Source organism: Myripristis murdjan, chromosome 13, assembly GCF_902150065.1.
Source record: "Myripristis murdjan chromosome 13, fMyrMur1.1, whole genome shotgun sequence".
In the NCBI taxonomy this organism is placed as follows: Eukaryota; Metazoa; Chordata; class Actinopteri; order Holocentriformes; family Holocentridae; genus Myripristis; species Myripristis murdjan.
Genome location: NC_043992.1, coordinates 11012031 through 11028640, shown reverse-complemented (window position 1 = coordinate 11028640; position 16610 = coordinate 11012031). Strand labels below are relative to the sequence as shown.

At 41.8% G+C, this 16610-nt stretch overlaps 1 protein-coding gene across 2 annotated transcripts in view; it reads left to right on the top strand.

The window, feature by feature from the left end:
* sgsm2 (small G protein signaling modulator 2) overlaps window positions 1–16610 on the top strand; it is a 97264-nt gene that overhangs the window by 71766 nt on the left and 8888 nt on the right. Inside the window, exons 5-17 of one of the 2 annotated variants that reach the window (XM_030067871.1) lie at window positions 328–395; window positions 978–1126; window positions 2300–2434; window positions 3834–3958; window positions 4451–4518; window positions 6142–6305; window positions 6578–6710; window positions 6965–7099; window positions 11020–11197; window positions 11942–12006; window positions 12627–12772; window positions 15617–15745; window positions 16240–16422. In XM_030067871.1, coding sequence (XP_029923731.1) covers window positions 328–395; window positions 978–1126; window positions 2300–2434; window positions 3834–3958; window positions 4451–4518; window positions 6142–6305; window positions 6578–6710; window positions 6965–7099; window positions 11020–11197; window positions 11942–12006; window positions 12627–12772; window positions 15617–15745; window positions 16240–16422 — 1678 coding nt within the window. Of the gene's footprint in view, window positions 1–327; window positions 396–977; window positions 1127–2299; window positions 2435–3833; window positions 3959–4450; window positions 4519–6141; window positions 6306–6577; window positions 6711–6961; window positions 7100–11019; window positions 11198–11941; window positions 12007–12626; window positions 12773–15616; window positions 15746–16239; window positions 16423–16610 lie in introns of both variants that reach the window. The other variant, XM_030067870.1, reaches the window with a different exon arrangement.

The window sequence follows — 16610 nt, the reverse complement described above, 5'->3', positions numbered from 1 at the left end:
CACATCAAAGTATTTTAGCTTGGATGCAATGAAGCTCAAAAGCACAGAATTCAACAGTGAATGTGAAGTTTTGGTGTTAGGGCAAGACCAGACCAGAGGACACATTTTGATTAAAGGGATATGAGGCATCATGGGAAATGAAGGAAATGACTAACTGAAGCAGAAGTAGATAACGAGGGTTTGGGGAAAGTGGGTACACCAAAACACAAACTAACTCTGCACTGCACATCATGTACCGATGAGATCTAACAGTGTAAGAATATCCTTTTCCATAAATTTTTGGGCTTTCTAAATTATCTCTCTCTGTTTGTGTGTTTATCGATGCAGTAAATACTATGAAAGAGAAGCTCTGATGCATGACCCAGTGTTTGGGCCCATCTTAGCAGCCCTACTGGGTGAGTAAATTACACTGCATTTACGTTTCATATTTACATTTCAGCCAGTTTAGCTCATTCTTTCACTCAGAGGACATCACATTAAGGAAGGAAGGAAGCTTCAACACTTAAACTGCCAAAATTACTAGCAGCCAATAGCAGACAGTGAAAACAATACAGACATAGAAGTGGTAAACATTCCTCAGTCCCTGTTCTTATGTAATAAACTAATGATAAAGAAAATAATTGTCACTCCCTTGATTAATATCATCAGCGGCGTTTCATAAAGGTTTCATTTGGTAATGTGGTTAAGAGATACATGATCAGGACTGACGTTAACACCCTAATGTGGAGCAATTACATTTCTCTGACTTATTTATGTTATACCTGCTCAACAAATTTATTGAGAACTTTTTAGCCCAATCATTGACTTGATTAAGATGCATCATTAGGAAAATGATTAATCTGTACTTTTTAAAATAAATGAATGATTAATGGAATTCAGGGAAGAGATAGTATTTCCAAAATCTATGTTTTGCACTTGCACTCTTCAAGTGTCTTTTCATGTAAGCTCTTCCTGCTCGTGTGTGTGCGTCTTCCCAGTGGGGCCCTGCGCGCTGGAGTACACCAAGCTGAAGACATCAGATCATTTCTGGACCGACCCCTCGGCTAACGAGCTGGTTCAACGCCACCGTATCCACGGGGCCCACCGGGGCCAGGACGCCTCACCTGGCCGCAGGCCCGCTCTGGGGGTAAGATGAAGCAAATGTTTAATAAATAAATGTTTGGTTTTATTAGTAAACAAATTAACATGGAACCATATGCCCTTGCACATAAAAATAAAAAGTAACAGCATATAAAACTATTATAAAAAAAAACTATTTACAGTTGCAGACTGTCAGAGACAAGGTTACATGAAGGGACGTACCCTGAAGCCGGTGTAATGACCCCATAGGCCAGGAAATGTGACCTGAATTTTCGAAACACAGAAGCTTAGAAAAACAAAGTGTTGCCCTCAAACAAACGGCCGAGCTGCCACAAGACAAACTGTCTGTTTGCTGCAAGCCTGTACTGCTGCTGCTCCACTCCCCCCCTGGTCGTCTTCAATAGCAAAACCTCCTCATCTAATATGTTAAACTGGATGTATGCCATATTGCTTATACGGTTTTTAGGGGTCTGGCCACAGCAGGGCCTCGCAGTGTCTGTATCCATTAATGCAACTGGTACAGGTGCATTAATGTAATGGTGCCCCATCTGGGATGTCAGGACTCCCGGAGGTTGAAGCTGTGGTCAAATCTTGTAAAAAAAAATAAATACATACATACATAGAAAGAACCGTTGTTATAAACATCCGAACCTCATACATCCATGCATGAATTATACTTTCTGATTGAGCAAACTAATGCAGGGTTGTAAAGTGTTTCCACTGTCCAGACGACAAGGAAAGATTGTGGGCAATGTGGGTTTCATCTCATCAGTGTCAACTTTCTCACGCAGTTTTGTGGTTGTTGTTTTTTTTTTTTTTTTTTTTTTTCAGAGCCCAAGAGTCATCCAACCTCACCTCCGTCTCAGGCTAGCATGCACATAGATACATTTATCCCACAGCAAAAAAGTTTTGTCAGTCTTTGTCAATCTCATGCCAAGTAAGTCTTGAAAGTTTGCAACCTTGCTGACATGCTGTTTGGCTTCTGGTGGCTTCTAATCCTTCAGCTCGTAAACTAACGCACGTTGCCCTCAGAACCTGTTTGAGCATCGTTCGGCACAAATACAAAATCTTACGTACCATGGCTTACACGAAGAGGTTTTGTTGCCTAAATCATGTGACACTGACCAGTGATATAAACGAGAAAGCCCACTGTGTCTCACCCTGATGCTTACCCACACCAGGATGCATTCATAATTCAGATTTTGTCCTTGGTTTCTAGATTCGCAAGAGGCAGTCGAGTGGCAGCATGTCAGAGGACAGGTTTGCGGCATCGGCGAGGGAGTATGTGGAGTCGCTTCACCAAAACTCCCGCACACACCTTCTCTACGGCAAAAACAACGTCCTGGTGCAGCCGGTAGGACTGTGCATCCTCAGCTTCTGATCATTTCAGACAGTTGAACTCTTTTGTCTGACCAATACATACACAGGAATTTACTGCCACTAAAGAGTGGGTATTCAGTTAGATAATCCTAAAGAACATTACCTATGTTGTAAATTTGATGATAATCTGCTTAAGAATATCTGCACTTTGCATGGCTGCCTCAGAAGAAAAACTCTGGACTCAATACACAAAGTTATGTCAAAAACCCTTGAGAACAGTTCATTGAGTTTCCCAAAACCCCAAGGAAAATTTTGCACGGTCTAATTTGATCTCAGTATTACATAAGCAAGTGCAAGAAATATGAAAGCCTATCCAGCAGTGTGCTTATGTTGTTGTTTTTTCTTCAAACCTAATGTCTTCACAGAATCATTTTTGTTTTGTTTGATCCCTATGGTTGCTCAGTGAACCATTCTTTAAAATATTTGACAGTTGTGTTATTAAGCCTGGGATTAGGCTATTTTCCAAGACAGCCATTTACAGTTGAAGATATGAGCCATTACCAAGGAGGTAATTATCACAGCAGCGGTATCATCTGGTGCATGAACACACCAACATATATAAAATAAATGTAGTGCAGCATGATTCTTTGAAAGCCAGTGTCAAGTGAATACTACATGCACACACACACACACACACACACACACACACACACACACACACGCACACACACAGCACCTCAATGAAAGACATTATATCAGCATTACATAATCATATAATGTACATTTGTACCTATGGTGTGCACACATGCTTTTACACACACACACACACACACACACACATAAACAAAGAAGCCAGAGTGCTCTTTCTCTTGCCTAAGTGCAGCACGGTGGTTTGCCAAGTTGCCTCAGCATGTTTGACCCTGGGAATGTATAACGAGCATACTGCCTCCCACAGCACTGACCCTTTGATAGGACCATGCTAAGACATGAGGGCGTCGGCGAAGCGTGCACATACATCCACACACACACACACGCACATAGACGCATACAGAAATAAAGTTGCATGCTTGATCCAAGCACATTCAAAGAAGTTCAGAAATACCGCTGCTTCCTACCACAATCCACCCCTGCTCTCTGTTTCGATATTAATCTTCCTTCTTACTGCACAGTGTTTCTGACACACGCTGGCCTAATTTCCTAATACATAATTTATGTATTCTAACTTTTTTATTTCATTCTAATATGCTGCCCTTTATCATCCTCCTGCTCCCGTCTGTACATACACTCTCTCCATCCATCTGCCTCCTCTGTCACATGCCTTTATCAATCTCTCTATTTTCTCCTCTCCATTATGTATGCTCTTGACTCAACGCCTTCCACTCTCGGCTCCTGTGTTCTTTCCTTCCTTATTCCTCCCCCTCTTCTCCTGCTAGAAGAAAGACATGGAGGTGTTGCGGGGGTACCTGTCACTCCACCAGGCCGGGGAAAACCTCACTCTGAAGTGGACTCCAAACCAGCTCATCAACGGCACTCTTGGAGACTGCGATCTGGAGAAGAGGTAATCAGAACCCACCTCACAAATAGGATACATGCAGACATAATCAAATGTGCAATTACTGTGACTATTGACATGTCAAATTAGAAAGCTAGAAAAAAAAAAAATGTGCATTTGAAAATATGTCCATCATTGCAATGTTGATGATAATTTTTTAATATCTCAAAAAATGCAGGTAGCAATTACTATAATAATAATAATAATAATAATAATAATAATGATTATTACTGTCAACTTGAAACTGTGAAAACATACCACTGTTACAACAAACAAAACTTATAATGATCTAACTTTTGAAATGCAGCAGCTGCCTTGGGTTTGCCGTTCCTCAAAATTGCTAGAGTCTTGATTTTTTTTTTTTTTTTTTTTTTTTTTGAGACAGACCACCAAACTCCAGAAAGCAACGAGGAGGCTTCCTCCGCCTTATCACTCTGTCTTTTCATTTTATATTGTACCTTGTCTGACTGCACTCCCCCACTTTTTCTCCTCTGTTAGTATCTACTGGGACTATGCATTGACTGTGCCTTTGCGCCAGATAGTCTGCATCCACTGTCACCAACGATGTGAGTATATAAGCACCGTGCCTCCCACAATACTTGCAAGTTTGGCTCATGTCAGCCCCGTTATACAGGGTGGATGGCTTTGCATTTGCCCAGTAACACGCACAGTCCGTTTTGTCATGAAGCTAAAGGTTGGTGTCTTTAATAAGCCGTTGTCACATTACGCTATTGATTGGTTGGCTTAATAAAGTGTGAGGTTCCTGTTAATGGGTAGCCGGGGTCACACCACCATAATCTGGTGACCCCTGGTTCAACTCATTTTATCTGCCACCCTTGAATTTTATACATTTTGTGTACATTTTTGTGTGCACACACTTGTGTAGCTGCTGAAAACGTAATAACAGACATATAATGTAGTAATTGGTCAAAATCTAAAAAAATAACAGGGTTTACATGTTATAAAACTGTCAATTTTATATGTTGCTAAATATCAGCATCGTCATTCCTTTACAACAGTGCTGATGATATTACAACAAGGCATCTTACATTGTAAAATTAAAAAAAGGAAAATGTTAAAGAACAAAATTGTAAAACAAATTACAAAGCAACAATGGAAATAGAGCAAGTTCAAGATCCTAAATGCTGTTTTGCCCAGCTCAGGGTCTGGCCAGCTCTTGGCACATGGAGCTGAAAAGTGTGTTCAGTAAACCCAACAGCTTTGCAAAATAAAAGTACACCAGTGCATATCACGCCCTGTAGAGGAGGAAGGCCACCCTGCTTTTTTGTTTAAGGTGCAGTGGTGGGTGCCAAAACTGTCCCTTGTGATAAATCAAAGGACTAAATAATGTATAACATCAAGAAGCTGAAGAGTAGCAGTTGCCACATGTCTGTTGACAATATCACCATAATCCAGGACTGAGAGAAAAAGAGCTTCCTCAATTCTCTATATAACAGGTGGTACAGAAGCAAGCTTTGATCTAGTACAGGCAACCAAGTTTAATCTACAAGCTTTTGACTAGGTTGTCAATATGGACTTAAAAAAAAAAAAAAAAAAGTTTTGGAATAATGCTATTAAAGTACAGATTTTGAAATAATTTTCATTACCTTCCATTGCTCTAGAGACGAGCATATATTTGGTCTTGTCTGAACGTAGGACAAGTTTCAGGCATATCAGTTCATCTTGCATAACACTGAATGAGAGCTGCAGATTGTTAGTAGCTGTCTGTACAGAATCAGCGGAGCAATATAAAATAGTATCATCAGCATATAAATACCTTTTGCAATGCCAATGAGTCTTTCCCAAACAGAATAATTTAGACATAGGATGATTTTTATTGATATCAGTATGGCTTCCTCGTTTGGGAAATGGAAACATGAGCATCCATGTATTAGGACTTACACGTAACAAAATGGAAATATTGAGAATAGGCTGTGTTACCTGCTTGGAGATCACAGGGGTGGAGCTTTTAAAAAAAAAATGGACATAGGTGATCTTCACCTGTTGATATCTGTATATCAATGGACAGCAAAGCCTCTAGGAGAGTCTTATTAGAAAAGCTATGGCTATTTTCTCACATGTAAACTTTGCCTGTTCCACTTTACAGTAATGAGCCATCCAGCCATGTTTTTCCTTTCTTCTCTTAACCCCACTTTCCTTTGTCTGCTCTCTTCAATGCCACAATATAGCGGACTGTGGTGGTACACTGGTTCTGGTCAGTCAGGATGGGATCCAGCGGCCGCCCCTCCATTTCCCGCCTGGTGGTCATCTCCTGGCCTTCTTGTCCTGTCTAGAGACTGGCCTCCTTCCACGGGGGCAACTTGAACCTCCCCTCTGGTCCCAGAAAGGCAAGGTCTGTCCTTTTTTTGGATATCCAGTTATGAGCAAAAAGGAAAGTGATATACCCTCATTTACAAGCGCGATACGATTCTTGTGATCTTTGTTAAAAGCTACAAATCACCTGGTAATACCAGTACCGTCTGGAGAAGCCACCAACCTGGAAATGTTGCATAATGATTTAATGTGTGGTTTATTTAATCGTGTATGTTCATGTATATATGGTTATGTGTGTATTTATGTACCAACATTAGCATTTTATTACATTTGTGTATGTGTGTCCTGTAGGGAAAGGTGTTCCCAAAACTGAGGAAGAGGAACAGTACTGCCAGGCTGGTGGACCAGGACAGGAATGGGGAGGAACAGACGGCTGCTGACTATGTGTTTCGTATCGTCTACCCTGGACACCGACAAGATGCCAGTAAGTAAATCATCCAAAGACCTGGTGTAGTACTGTAGTACTGTACTGTACTCACTCTTCCCTCTCTGAATAAAAAGTCATCTCTGTACTGAATGCATGCACCGTATGAGTATTCAGTATGTTTGTTGGCATTTTGTATTGCCGTGATTTCTTTACACATTTGGGGTGTGGTGTTGTCCCACCACCCTCTTCCCAATGCCTGTGGGGAGGCGCTGTTCTAACTGTGTTCTCTGTTGTCCCATTGGTGCAAGCAGTCACTATAAACTACCACCACACCACGGGCAGCCGCGCACCTTCGCTGGACGATGACGAGGAAGAGGAAGATAGGCTCCACGCTATGATCTCAATGATCTGCTCGCGGAACCTCACAGACCCTAATGTCATGAAAGGTTTTTATCACCTTAACACACCCACCCAACCCTACCGCCCCCACCCCCCGAGACCTCATCCCAGCTTGAGATGTCCCTCCCCAACACCCACCACCCACCCTGACACACCCTATCAGCCCCTCCTCCCTCCTTTACCCCGCCCTCCCCCAGCCTCGTTTGCCTGTATGTCTGCTACCCAAGGCCTAGCCCAACAGTGTGCAGTAGGCTGGGGTTTGCTGTGTTTACACTGCAATGGGGAAGTTCAGGTCGATGCTTTAATACCTCAGTAACTGATATTTAAAATTGTTACAGGCAGCATTTAAGCTTTAATAAATCATTACCACATTCATTTTGAGAAATCAGAATAATTTCTGTGAACAAATTAAACCAGAACAGAGAAGACTGCACCTACACTGATGAAGGCTTAGAGCTGAAACATTTCCATTTTTTCCCACACAATAAACTGAAGATGTGCTTTGCTCTTCAGAGTGAGTGAGTGCTGGTATTTCACTCTGTGGAACCTGAACGTGCACTGCATTTTACATTGAGTGCTACCGGGCTGAATTTGGCGGGACATTGGTTTATAGCGCAAAACAGGAAGAGTGCTGTTCTCCAATTGCAGATAGGTGCTAACGCTTTCTGTCAATTGCAAACAGGGGAAGGAGTGACAGGCCATTGAAAATAGGCTAGCAGAAGAAATTGTTGTATTATAATTTCCTTATGTCACTTTTGTGATTATGATGTTACATTGCCTCCATTATCCAAACAATAAATAATTATTCTCAAAAAATATCAGCATTAGCATTAACGAACACGAGACAGAGACTGCCAGCTGTCTCCACCATGGTCTCATTTGTTTACAGTAATTAAACGAAGGCAGCACAGTGATATGTGGAGGTTTAGGAATTCTACACATTGCATGGTTCATAACAGGCAGGTTACTTGCTTGTTATGTAACTCTTTAAACCAGACTGTCTGCCACTTGTGTTGTACTTGTAGGTGTCAGGTGTTAGCAGCTTTTGCTAACCCCAAACCTTGTTTAGGTTTCTGTCCTCCATGGCTCTGTTATCTACACAGGCTCAGTTACAAAAGTGTGTGTTGCTCTGTGTGAAGGCACTGTGAACTCTACATAACCTTAAAGTACAAACTGCAGATGGTAACCTGGGCTGACTTTAGCACAGGTGCAAGTGACATGTGACGTATAGCGAGGCCGTCAAATAAGGCGATAGTAAGAGTGAAAGCTAGGTGAAGAGACAGGTTCCTGAGTGTCAGACAGGAGGAGAAGAAGAGGAGGACAAGCAGAGGAAGAGGATTTCAGGGGTGGAAGGGTGAAATAAGGTCCTCTTGAGATGACATCATGATACAGATTATGATACAAATTTACTTGGTTCAAAATAATGGGATTTCTCTAAGAATCTCTCTACTGCTTATCAACTGCATGTTCTTTGATTTATAAATACATAATCTGGTGATTGACCTGCGCAGTTTGAAAGAAACCCGACTACGGTGTGAACATGTCCAAATAAACTCAAAACCTGAGCCAAAATCCAGGTGTATCAACTGGGTTCTAATTCTTCTAATTATAACATCAACCCGATTAAGAGCAAGCATTTACATGACAGTCCTTAGTTGGGTTAGATCAAAATATCAGTGTGCATGAAAACTTACTTATGTTGAGATCCATGCAACGCATTCATAGCCACTGGCAGCTGATCCCACAATTCTTTGACATTCAGCGAACAGTAACATACATCTTGAGCTTTCTTACTGGCTGTATTCCCAAATGTTTTCCCCCTCTGATATCACCTAAATGACAGAACAGCCCTTTGATGGCAGTCCCGTGACACTGTAATTGGGCCCAATAACGCCCTGTCATTAGACAACAGTGGCTTTGTCAGTGATATTATCAGACCTCCAGTTAATGCCACATCAGCCTCTGACACACTCCCCCCTGCACCCTTCCTAGTTAATTTCACTCTCTCTCCTCCTTTCTTTCTTCAGGCTGCACACAAGTACACAATTTAATCCACTTTCTTGGCAGAGATCCTGATACATGCCTGTGAAACACACATTGGAGACACACATGCAGTCAAATGGACATGGTTGCTGTATAGAAAGTGTCGCCAGACACAGTGACTGCACATGTTTGTCACCTACTTTTGCCCACTGGTTTATTGTCATACACTCAGTGCTGCTGTCAACCCTTGCCAAATTCCCCAAATGTCCTCGTTTAGTCTCTGAGCTTATCATAGTGAGGTCAAGTCACTGTCGTCCTGGCTACTCACAGTTTTGCACTGTGGGATTTCTCAGAATTGTTGGGTCTAGGTTGTCGTGGCCAAGAACTGCTTCGATAATTTGCTCCGTTTTTTGCAATCCTTTTATTTGACTTAATTTTGTTTCCCTTTTTTTTGTTGCCACGAAATTTTGTCCTTTCATTTCTCACTTGCAACATGCTTGAACGATTTTGCATGGGAAATATGCACCCGTTTCGTTGTTTGTTTGTTTCTGTTATTAAAGAACGAGTATATGTTTCTGCTTATTTGTGATGGAATATCCTTTCCTATGACTTTGCAGTCTCCTTGTTTTGTTTTTGATTTTCTTCTCTCTCTCTCTCTCTGCTCTGGTTTCCTAAGTTGATTCTCCTCTGTTTGTGCAGTTTTTCGCTGCGATGCTGTTCACTGTAATTCTTCACTAACCCTGCCCCCCTCCACCCCCATCCCCCCGCCCCCTCCCCCTCCCTCTCATTATGACTATTCGGTCCTGTGGGGTTCCGCAGTAGTAGAGACGTGGAGTCCTTCTGCGAACAGGGTTGCATTACCAAACCCAAAACTGTCACCAGTTGTCGATCACGTTTAGTCCCAAAGTAAAGACGAGGGAGTCCAAATGCAGGTCTCCCTTCAACATTTTTTTTAAATTTTGTGTTTCTTTTTTTTTTTTTTTTTTTGTTATTATTATTATCATCATTATTATTATTTGTTTTTTGGATTCTTGAACAACCAAAGCGCAGCTACGTATTTATGACAGGTCATCAGCTCCAACCTGAAGAATTAAGGTGAAGAGCATTAATCTGATGTTGAAGTTTTTATGATTTTTTTCCTCCCCTTTGTGTGCCCTTTTACTGGTGTCCATTTTTTTTCTATTGTTTCTTTCGTAGATAATTTGATTTTGGTTTCTCTTGTCTTCTTCTGGCTTTATGCACCCTGCATGACCTGAGCGTCAGCCTTGTCTCTATCCTCTCCTCCTCTCTCAACTCGTCCACCTCTCTCTCTCTCTTTCTCTCTCTGTCTCTCTCTCTCCCTGTCCCTCTCTTATTCCTCCTGTCTCCTTTCTCGTCCTCTCCTCGGCTCTGTGGAGCCCCCACCTGGTCTGTGCTCTCTCTGCACCTCCCCTCTGAATGAACTGAACAAGCATGGCCTCCCTGCATCCTCTCTGCCTGTCTTTCCCAGAATGCTGTTCCTGCTTCCAAAATCACCCCTTCCACTTTTACTTTCCTCTACACGCCTGTGTTTAACCAGCTCTCAAACATAACATAAAAGTATATAATCTCCATCTTTCTATTCATCATTCACTGTCATGTATGACACATGAAAAATGCAGCATAGATTAAACTGATCATTTGATTCAAGAAAATGTATTTATGGTTGAGCTGAGGGACCTGTGTCATAATATGTAAGGCATAAAAAACAGTGAATCCAAAGTAGAATTACTGTGCTAATTGACGCAGCGAGGGTCTGTGCTCCCTAGAAAATGTTAAATTAGCACTGAGACTTTGAGTAACTAATGCACACTAGAGCACGGTGCATTAAAATAGCATGATCTGTTTTGTCTCCAAGCTCTGACACCTCTCTCTCTCTCTCTCTCTCTCTCTCTCTCTCTCTCTCTCTCTCTCTCTCTCTCTCTCTCTCTCTCTCTCCCTCTCTCCCTCTCTCTCTCTGGTCTAGACCATGGGGAGATGATGGAGATGCAGGGTTTCGGAGGCAGCCCGTCGTCGTGGCAACAGGCTGAATTAACAAGTCACGTGCCGTCATGCTTGTCCTGCTCCACCACCGGCGGTAGCAACGTGTCATTCGACTACCCGGGCGGCTGTACCTGTGCACACGATCCGTCAGACATTCACACGTATGCACCCGCTAACACACTAACACACGGGCTTGTGCTGTACATGCTGCAGTATGTGCGTATTATTTGGCTGAAGCTCTCAGTGAAGCAACAAGTGTGGTTTTTGATGTTGTTTTGAATCATCGGGCTCAGAACCGCATGTTGCTGTCCAATATTGATGAGCCAAAGCACAGGGGGCTTTCAGACCTTTACGCAGAAGGTCAAATGAAACTGACGGCATTTACTCTCATGGTTAGGACATTTGCAGCAAATCTCAAAGCTGCTTTTGTGTCTTTTCTGGTGAAGCAGTTCAAGTTCAAAGTGAAAACTAGATTAGGATTCGTTCCATGTTTGCCAGCTGTGAGTGTGACCGCTGACAACTACAACCTACAGTCAGCAGGGCGTGCTATGCTGATGGCAAGGAAGCACAAATGACAAAGAGTAAAAACAGTTAGTTAGAATAAAAAAAAAAAAAAAAGTTCAACAAGCAATATGGAAAACCTTAAACAAAATCTTACTTCATTAGCAAACTAGAAAGGAATCTGAAAGCCAAACGCATCTACTAACAGTTTGAATTATTGAGAAATGTGAAAAAAGAATCTTCCAATACAGGTTTGCAGGTCTTGGTATCTGTCTAGAAAGGTTACAAGCTCAGACGTGGCAGCTCAGGACTCGGGACGTCATAAAAAAATCCCGCAGGCACATGAGACTCTCTAGCTATGAGACATGGTGATAACGGGTCATTCCTTTCCTTCTTTCCTCCAGTATTCCTCTGAAGATGCTTTGCCAGAACATGAAGAGGCAGATCGTCTCTAGAGCCTTTTATGGATGTGAGTACATCATGGCAGTTTTGTAAATCACTGACCAAGTCATACTGTGCTTTCTCTTGTCACATAAAACATAAGGAACATGGCATTCCTGGGTCTGCTACAATAAATAATAATCGAAAAATAGCCACACTCTGCATTTCAATTTTTTGTGACCTTTTTTAAATTGATTGTGCCGGCCTATTGAACACATACTGTGATAAATGCCTAAAGGTTATGGAATGACTGTCATGACATCCAATAGATTAGACTGTAATTGTAAATAGGCAGACACTATCTTGCTGCTGGTGCAAATAATATAATTTACGATGCTGTGTGGTATTATTTTCTGCAGTTATTCTGTACGATATTATGCGAGGTGGTGAATAATGAACTGATTACCTGTGTTTATAATTGCAGTACATCATTTACATGGAACAGAATGTAATTTACTTGTATTAAATGGAGACGCATCTGTTTTCCTCTATGAAATTCTAACTCACATTATGCTTCCTTCAGGCGAATGTCATCTTACTTGAAACTTAAAGAGAATTTGTCATTATAAATACACTTTGTGGTATTATATCACATTTAGAAGTCCGTAGTCTGAGCTGAATCTGTACGTGTCGCATCTCTCCGTCCAGGGCTGGCTTACTGTCGACACTTGTCCACTGTCCGGACTCACCTGTCAGCTCTGGTCAACCACAACATCGTTCCTCCGGACAAACCCTGTGAAGCGTCCGGGGGCCTCAGCAAAGAGGTGTGGAGCAAATACCAGAAAGACTGCAAGGTGGGTTAAGACGAGCTTTGTCCTCGAGGTGTAATCTGTGATGGCTGCTTGTGTTGAGTAGGGGTGTAGAGAAATAAGAGGAGCTGCATTAGGTAAAGGTGCATTAAAGCAAAACTGAGCATTGGGACGATGTTGAGTTGTGAAGTTACCTGGTGGTGAAATAGCTTCATTAGCTGCTCTGTGCTTCCCTGCTCATCCACAACGCTGGACGTGTGTCTCTCCATTCACTTCCACTGCATGGCAAAACAGCTCCAAAAATAATGCATAATGCAAATCATAAATCATGCCAATATCAAAAGCTACAAGTCCTGGTACCCATTTCTTGCTGAAATTAAATGTTTTTTTCTTGTTATTTCCCATTTGAATTGGAAAGTAGATCCCGCAGGTAGCATATGCAGGAAATATCTGCATAGTGACCTTGTGCCAAGAAGAAAAAACCTGATGGTACCTTAACAAATAAGTGTAATTATTCGCATTCGCATATTGTTTTGCCACATGATGGAAGTGAATGGAGAGATACAAATACAGTATTCTGAAATAGAAGCCCAAGAGAGCATGGAGCAAATAATGAGGTAACACCCAGGTAATGCAACCCAAGACTCTACCAAAGTTCAATTTGCTTTAAATCATCATGTGACCTGTATCAAACATCTAGTTGCATACACAAATGTCTGAGTGGGATGTTGTCTTGAAACTCCAGCTGCTGGTTCCAAGCTTGAGAGGTGATGGTTGGAGGCTGAAAATATTCTTGAAAAAGTTTAAAGGGAAATATCTTTGTTTCCTGTAATTTACAATGTTGGGGGACTTGACTGATCTGAGTCTTTCCTCCCAAAAGATAAAGAGTTTTGTTAGTCTAACCTCCCCAGTATCACTCAGTGGATTAATGAGGTAAACTCCCAGGTTGTTCTGTAAGATCTGGGATCCATGGATGATCTACATGAAATCGTTTTAATCTGCTTTTATTTTCTATTTCTGTACCTTTTACTTTGTGAGGGGAGAGCGATGTCGCTGTATGGGAGGGAGAGGTGCATGTAAGGTGTATGCAAGTGTGTAAGTGTTATACTTTAGGAAAAACAATCTCCTACTGGTGGAAAGCTTCTAAGACAGATTTGGGGCTGGAAAGTGAGCTCTTAAACCTCGATATCCCAGCGTCTAAGAAATTGCTGAATCACAACAATCCCCCACAGATACATTGTGGTTGTTTTGTGGTATGGGGCAATAGGAATGTCACATATTGCCCTTGCAATATTTTATGAACTGAGGGAAGCGGAGGCAACCTACTCTGAGAGAGAGTTATGATGGAGAAGGATTTATGTCCTACAGTGGACCTTTGGGACACAAAAAGCACATTAATTCAGGGCACATTTTTACAGCACTTAGCCTCCTGGTGAACTACAGCACAGTTAAGATATACTTGAAGTGTTATGAAGATAATGCACAAGTGTCTTTATTCTGCTTCTGCTTGAAAAATACCGGAGGAGGATAAGAGAGAGAAACAGTTGAATATGAAGCAGCTGAGAGGGAGCGGGGCAGCTTCCTGCTCCTGTTTGTTCCTGTGCATCCTGAACTGTGTGGTGGATGTTGGAGCGTTCCTCCACAAGGAAAGGATCCAGTTCTTTAGAGGGATGAAGGAGGTGGAATGATGGACTGATTCATCTAAAATTCAGGCACCTACTGTTTGCCCTCCTTGCAGCTCTGCTAGCTACTTCCTGTTGCTTTGAAAAGTCTCATATTAAAGTCGTGCAAGCTGACACATTCTGCTAATTCAAGTTAATATGGCTCGCTTGTATAACCACCTTTATAATTGTGATTTAGTTACTTCTTTCCATATGGTGTTTGTTTTTTTGTCCTCCCCAAATGTAATCTTTTCTTCATCTTTTGATGTATTTGTATATTAAATATACATCACATATCATGTATTACTTGTACTCCTCTCCAATCTATCTCTCTTTCACTCTAATGAAACTCTAATGGGTTTCAGTGAAATGAAGTCTCATTACAGAGTGTAATGTGATACCACCATGGCTATTAGATGGGCCATTGTAATCATTCATCAATTCCAACAATGTAATTACTAATTTACATTCTATTCATATCTATGCTCCTATCTTTATCTCCTCTTTCCCTTCCTCTATCCATCTCAATCAGTCGCTATATTTTCATTATGGATGCACTTCCTCCTCCTTTCTTTTTCCTGTTCGTACGCCTTACTTTTCCTCCTCCTCTTCACTCTTCTCTTGTGCCTTCGCTCCTTTTTTCCATCTTTTTCTCCCCCTCCTCTTCCCTCTATCCCTTTTCTATCCCTCACTCTCTTCTCTATGGCTTTGTACCATCTTTTCCCTCATCACAGTTAGATTTCTTTGTAATGAAGTGTGTTGTAAACTGTATTATTAGTAGTAGGGCTTGGTTTTGGAAAGGACCTCACAATAAAGTACGTGTCGTGATACATGGCTCACGATTTGTACCACAACGCATTTGCAACGCTCTACAAAATTGATTGAAAATGTGAAGAGTTTAAAATGCAGTGTACGGCATACTACATAATGCCTGGGTAGACTACTGAAATATACAAATTTTATGATGAATGTGGTGTCAAACTAACTCAAAACATTCCAGTAAATGAAAAAACACAATTTGCACGATGCACTTACCAAACACAGTGGACTAAACTGCGCAGGAATCATAACAATAGTATTATCGATTATTTTTGCACACCTCCAATTGTTATTAATGGTACTGATATTTGATGTGTGCATGTGTGTGCGTGTGTGTGTGTGTGCGTGCGTGCGTGCGTGCGTGCGTGCGTGCGTGTGTGTGTGTGTGTGTGTGTGCGTGTGTTTGCAGAACTATAAGGAGCTGGAGCTGCTGAGGCTGGTTTACTATGGTGGAGTGCAGCACGACATCAGAAAGGAGGTCTGGCCTTTCCTGCTGGGACACTACAAGTTTGGCATGGGAAAGAAGGACATGAGCCAGGTACAACACCCACACACACACATACGCGCGCACACACACACGCGGTCCTCTGTGTACTGAAAAAGATGTGTGACGGTCGTGATTTGTATGTACAGATATAAGGGGAGTTGGAAATGGAATTTGATGAATATATATGCACATGTTTATAGTAAAGTGGCTATAGCAGCATTTGTCATTTTTGCACATTACCCCGTGCCACAAAGTAATTCATTTTGTAGCATAAATGAAAAAGATAGTTTTTGATTTTGGTGTTGTGTGGTTCAAAATCTTTGCAGTCATTTTCTGTCAGTCAAATGGAAATGCAAGAAATTCATGTAAAAATGTAAAATCGCCATATGAAAGAAGCATTCACAAAGGATTTTTGTATTTCTTCCTGAACTTACAAATTGCTTAATGTTTAACTTTGAAATTTACTGTGGTTTCAGCTGGGGGAAAAAAATCTTTATTTTCTTCTTTATTTGAGTGACTTGAATGTTTTATATTTCCCTGTGAAGATCGATGAGAAGATCAGCGAGCGCTACCAGCAGGTGATGAGGGAGTGGAAGGCTTGCGAGGTGATCGTCAAGCAGAGGGAGAAGGAGATGCAGTCGGCCATCTTTGCAAAGCTCTCCTCAGGCAGCAGCATTGACAGCCATGTCCTGCGCCTCATTCACAGAGACTCCACACTCAGCAACGAGGTGAGCGGGACAAACACAGAGCACTGGCGATACACACTCTACAGTAAATTATACTAACCAGGAATGTGAGTCTCTCCCTCTCATTACTCAATATGAATCAAGATCTGTAGCAGGGCAGCGTGGCTCAGCAGGTGGAGCAGTTGTCTGGTAGTCAGAGGGTTCCTGGTTTGATCCTCATAAAAGACGGG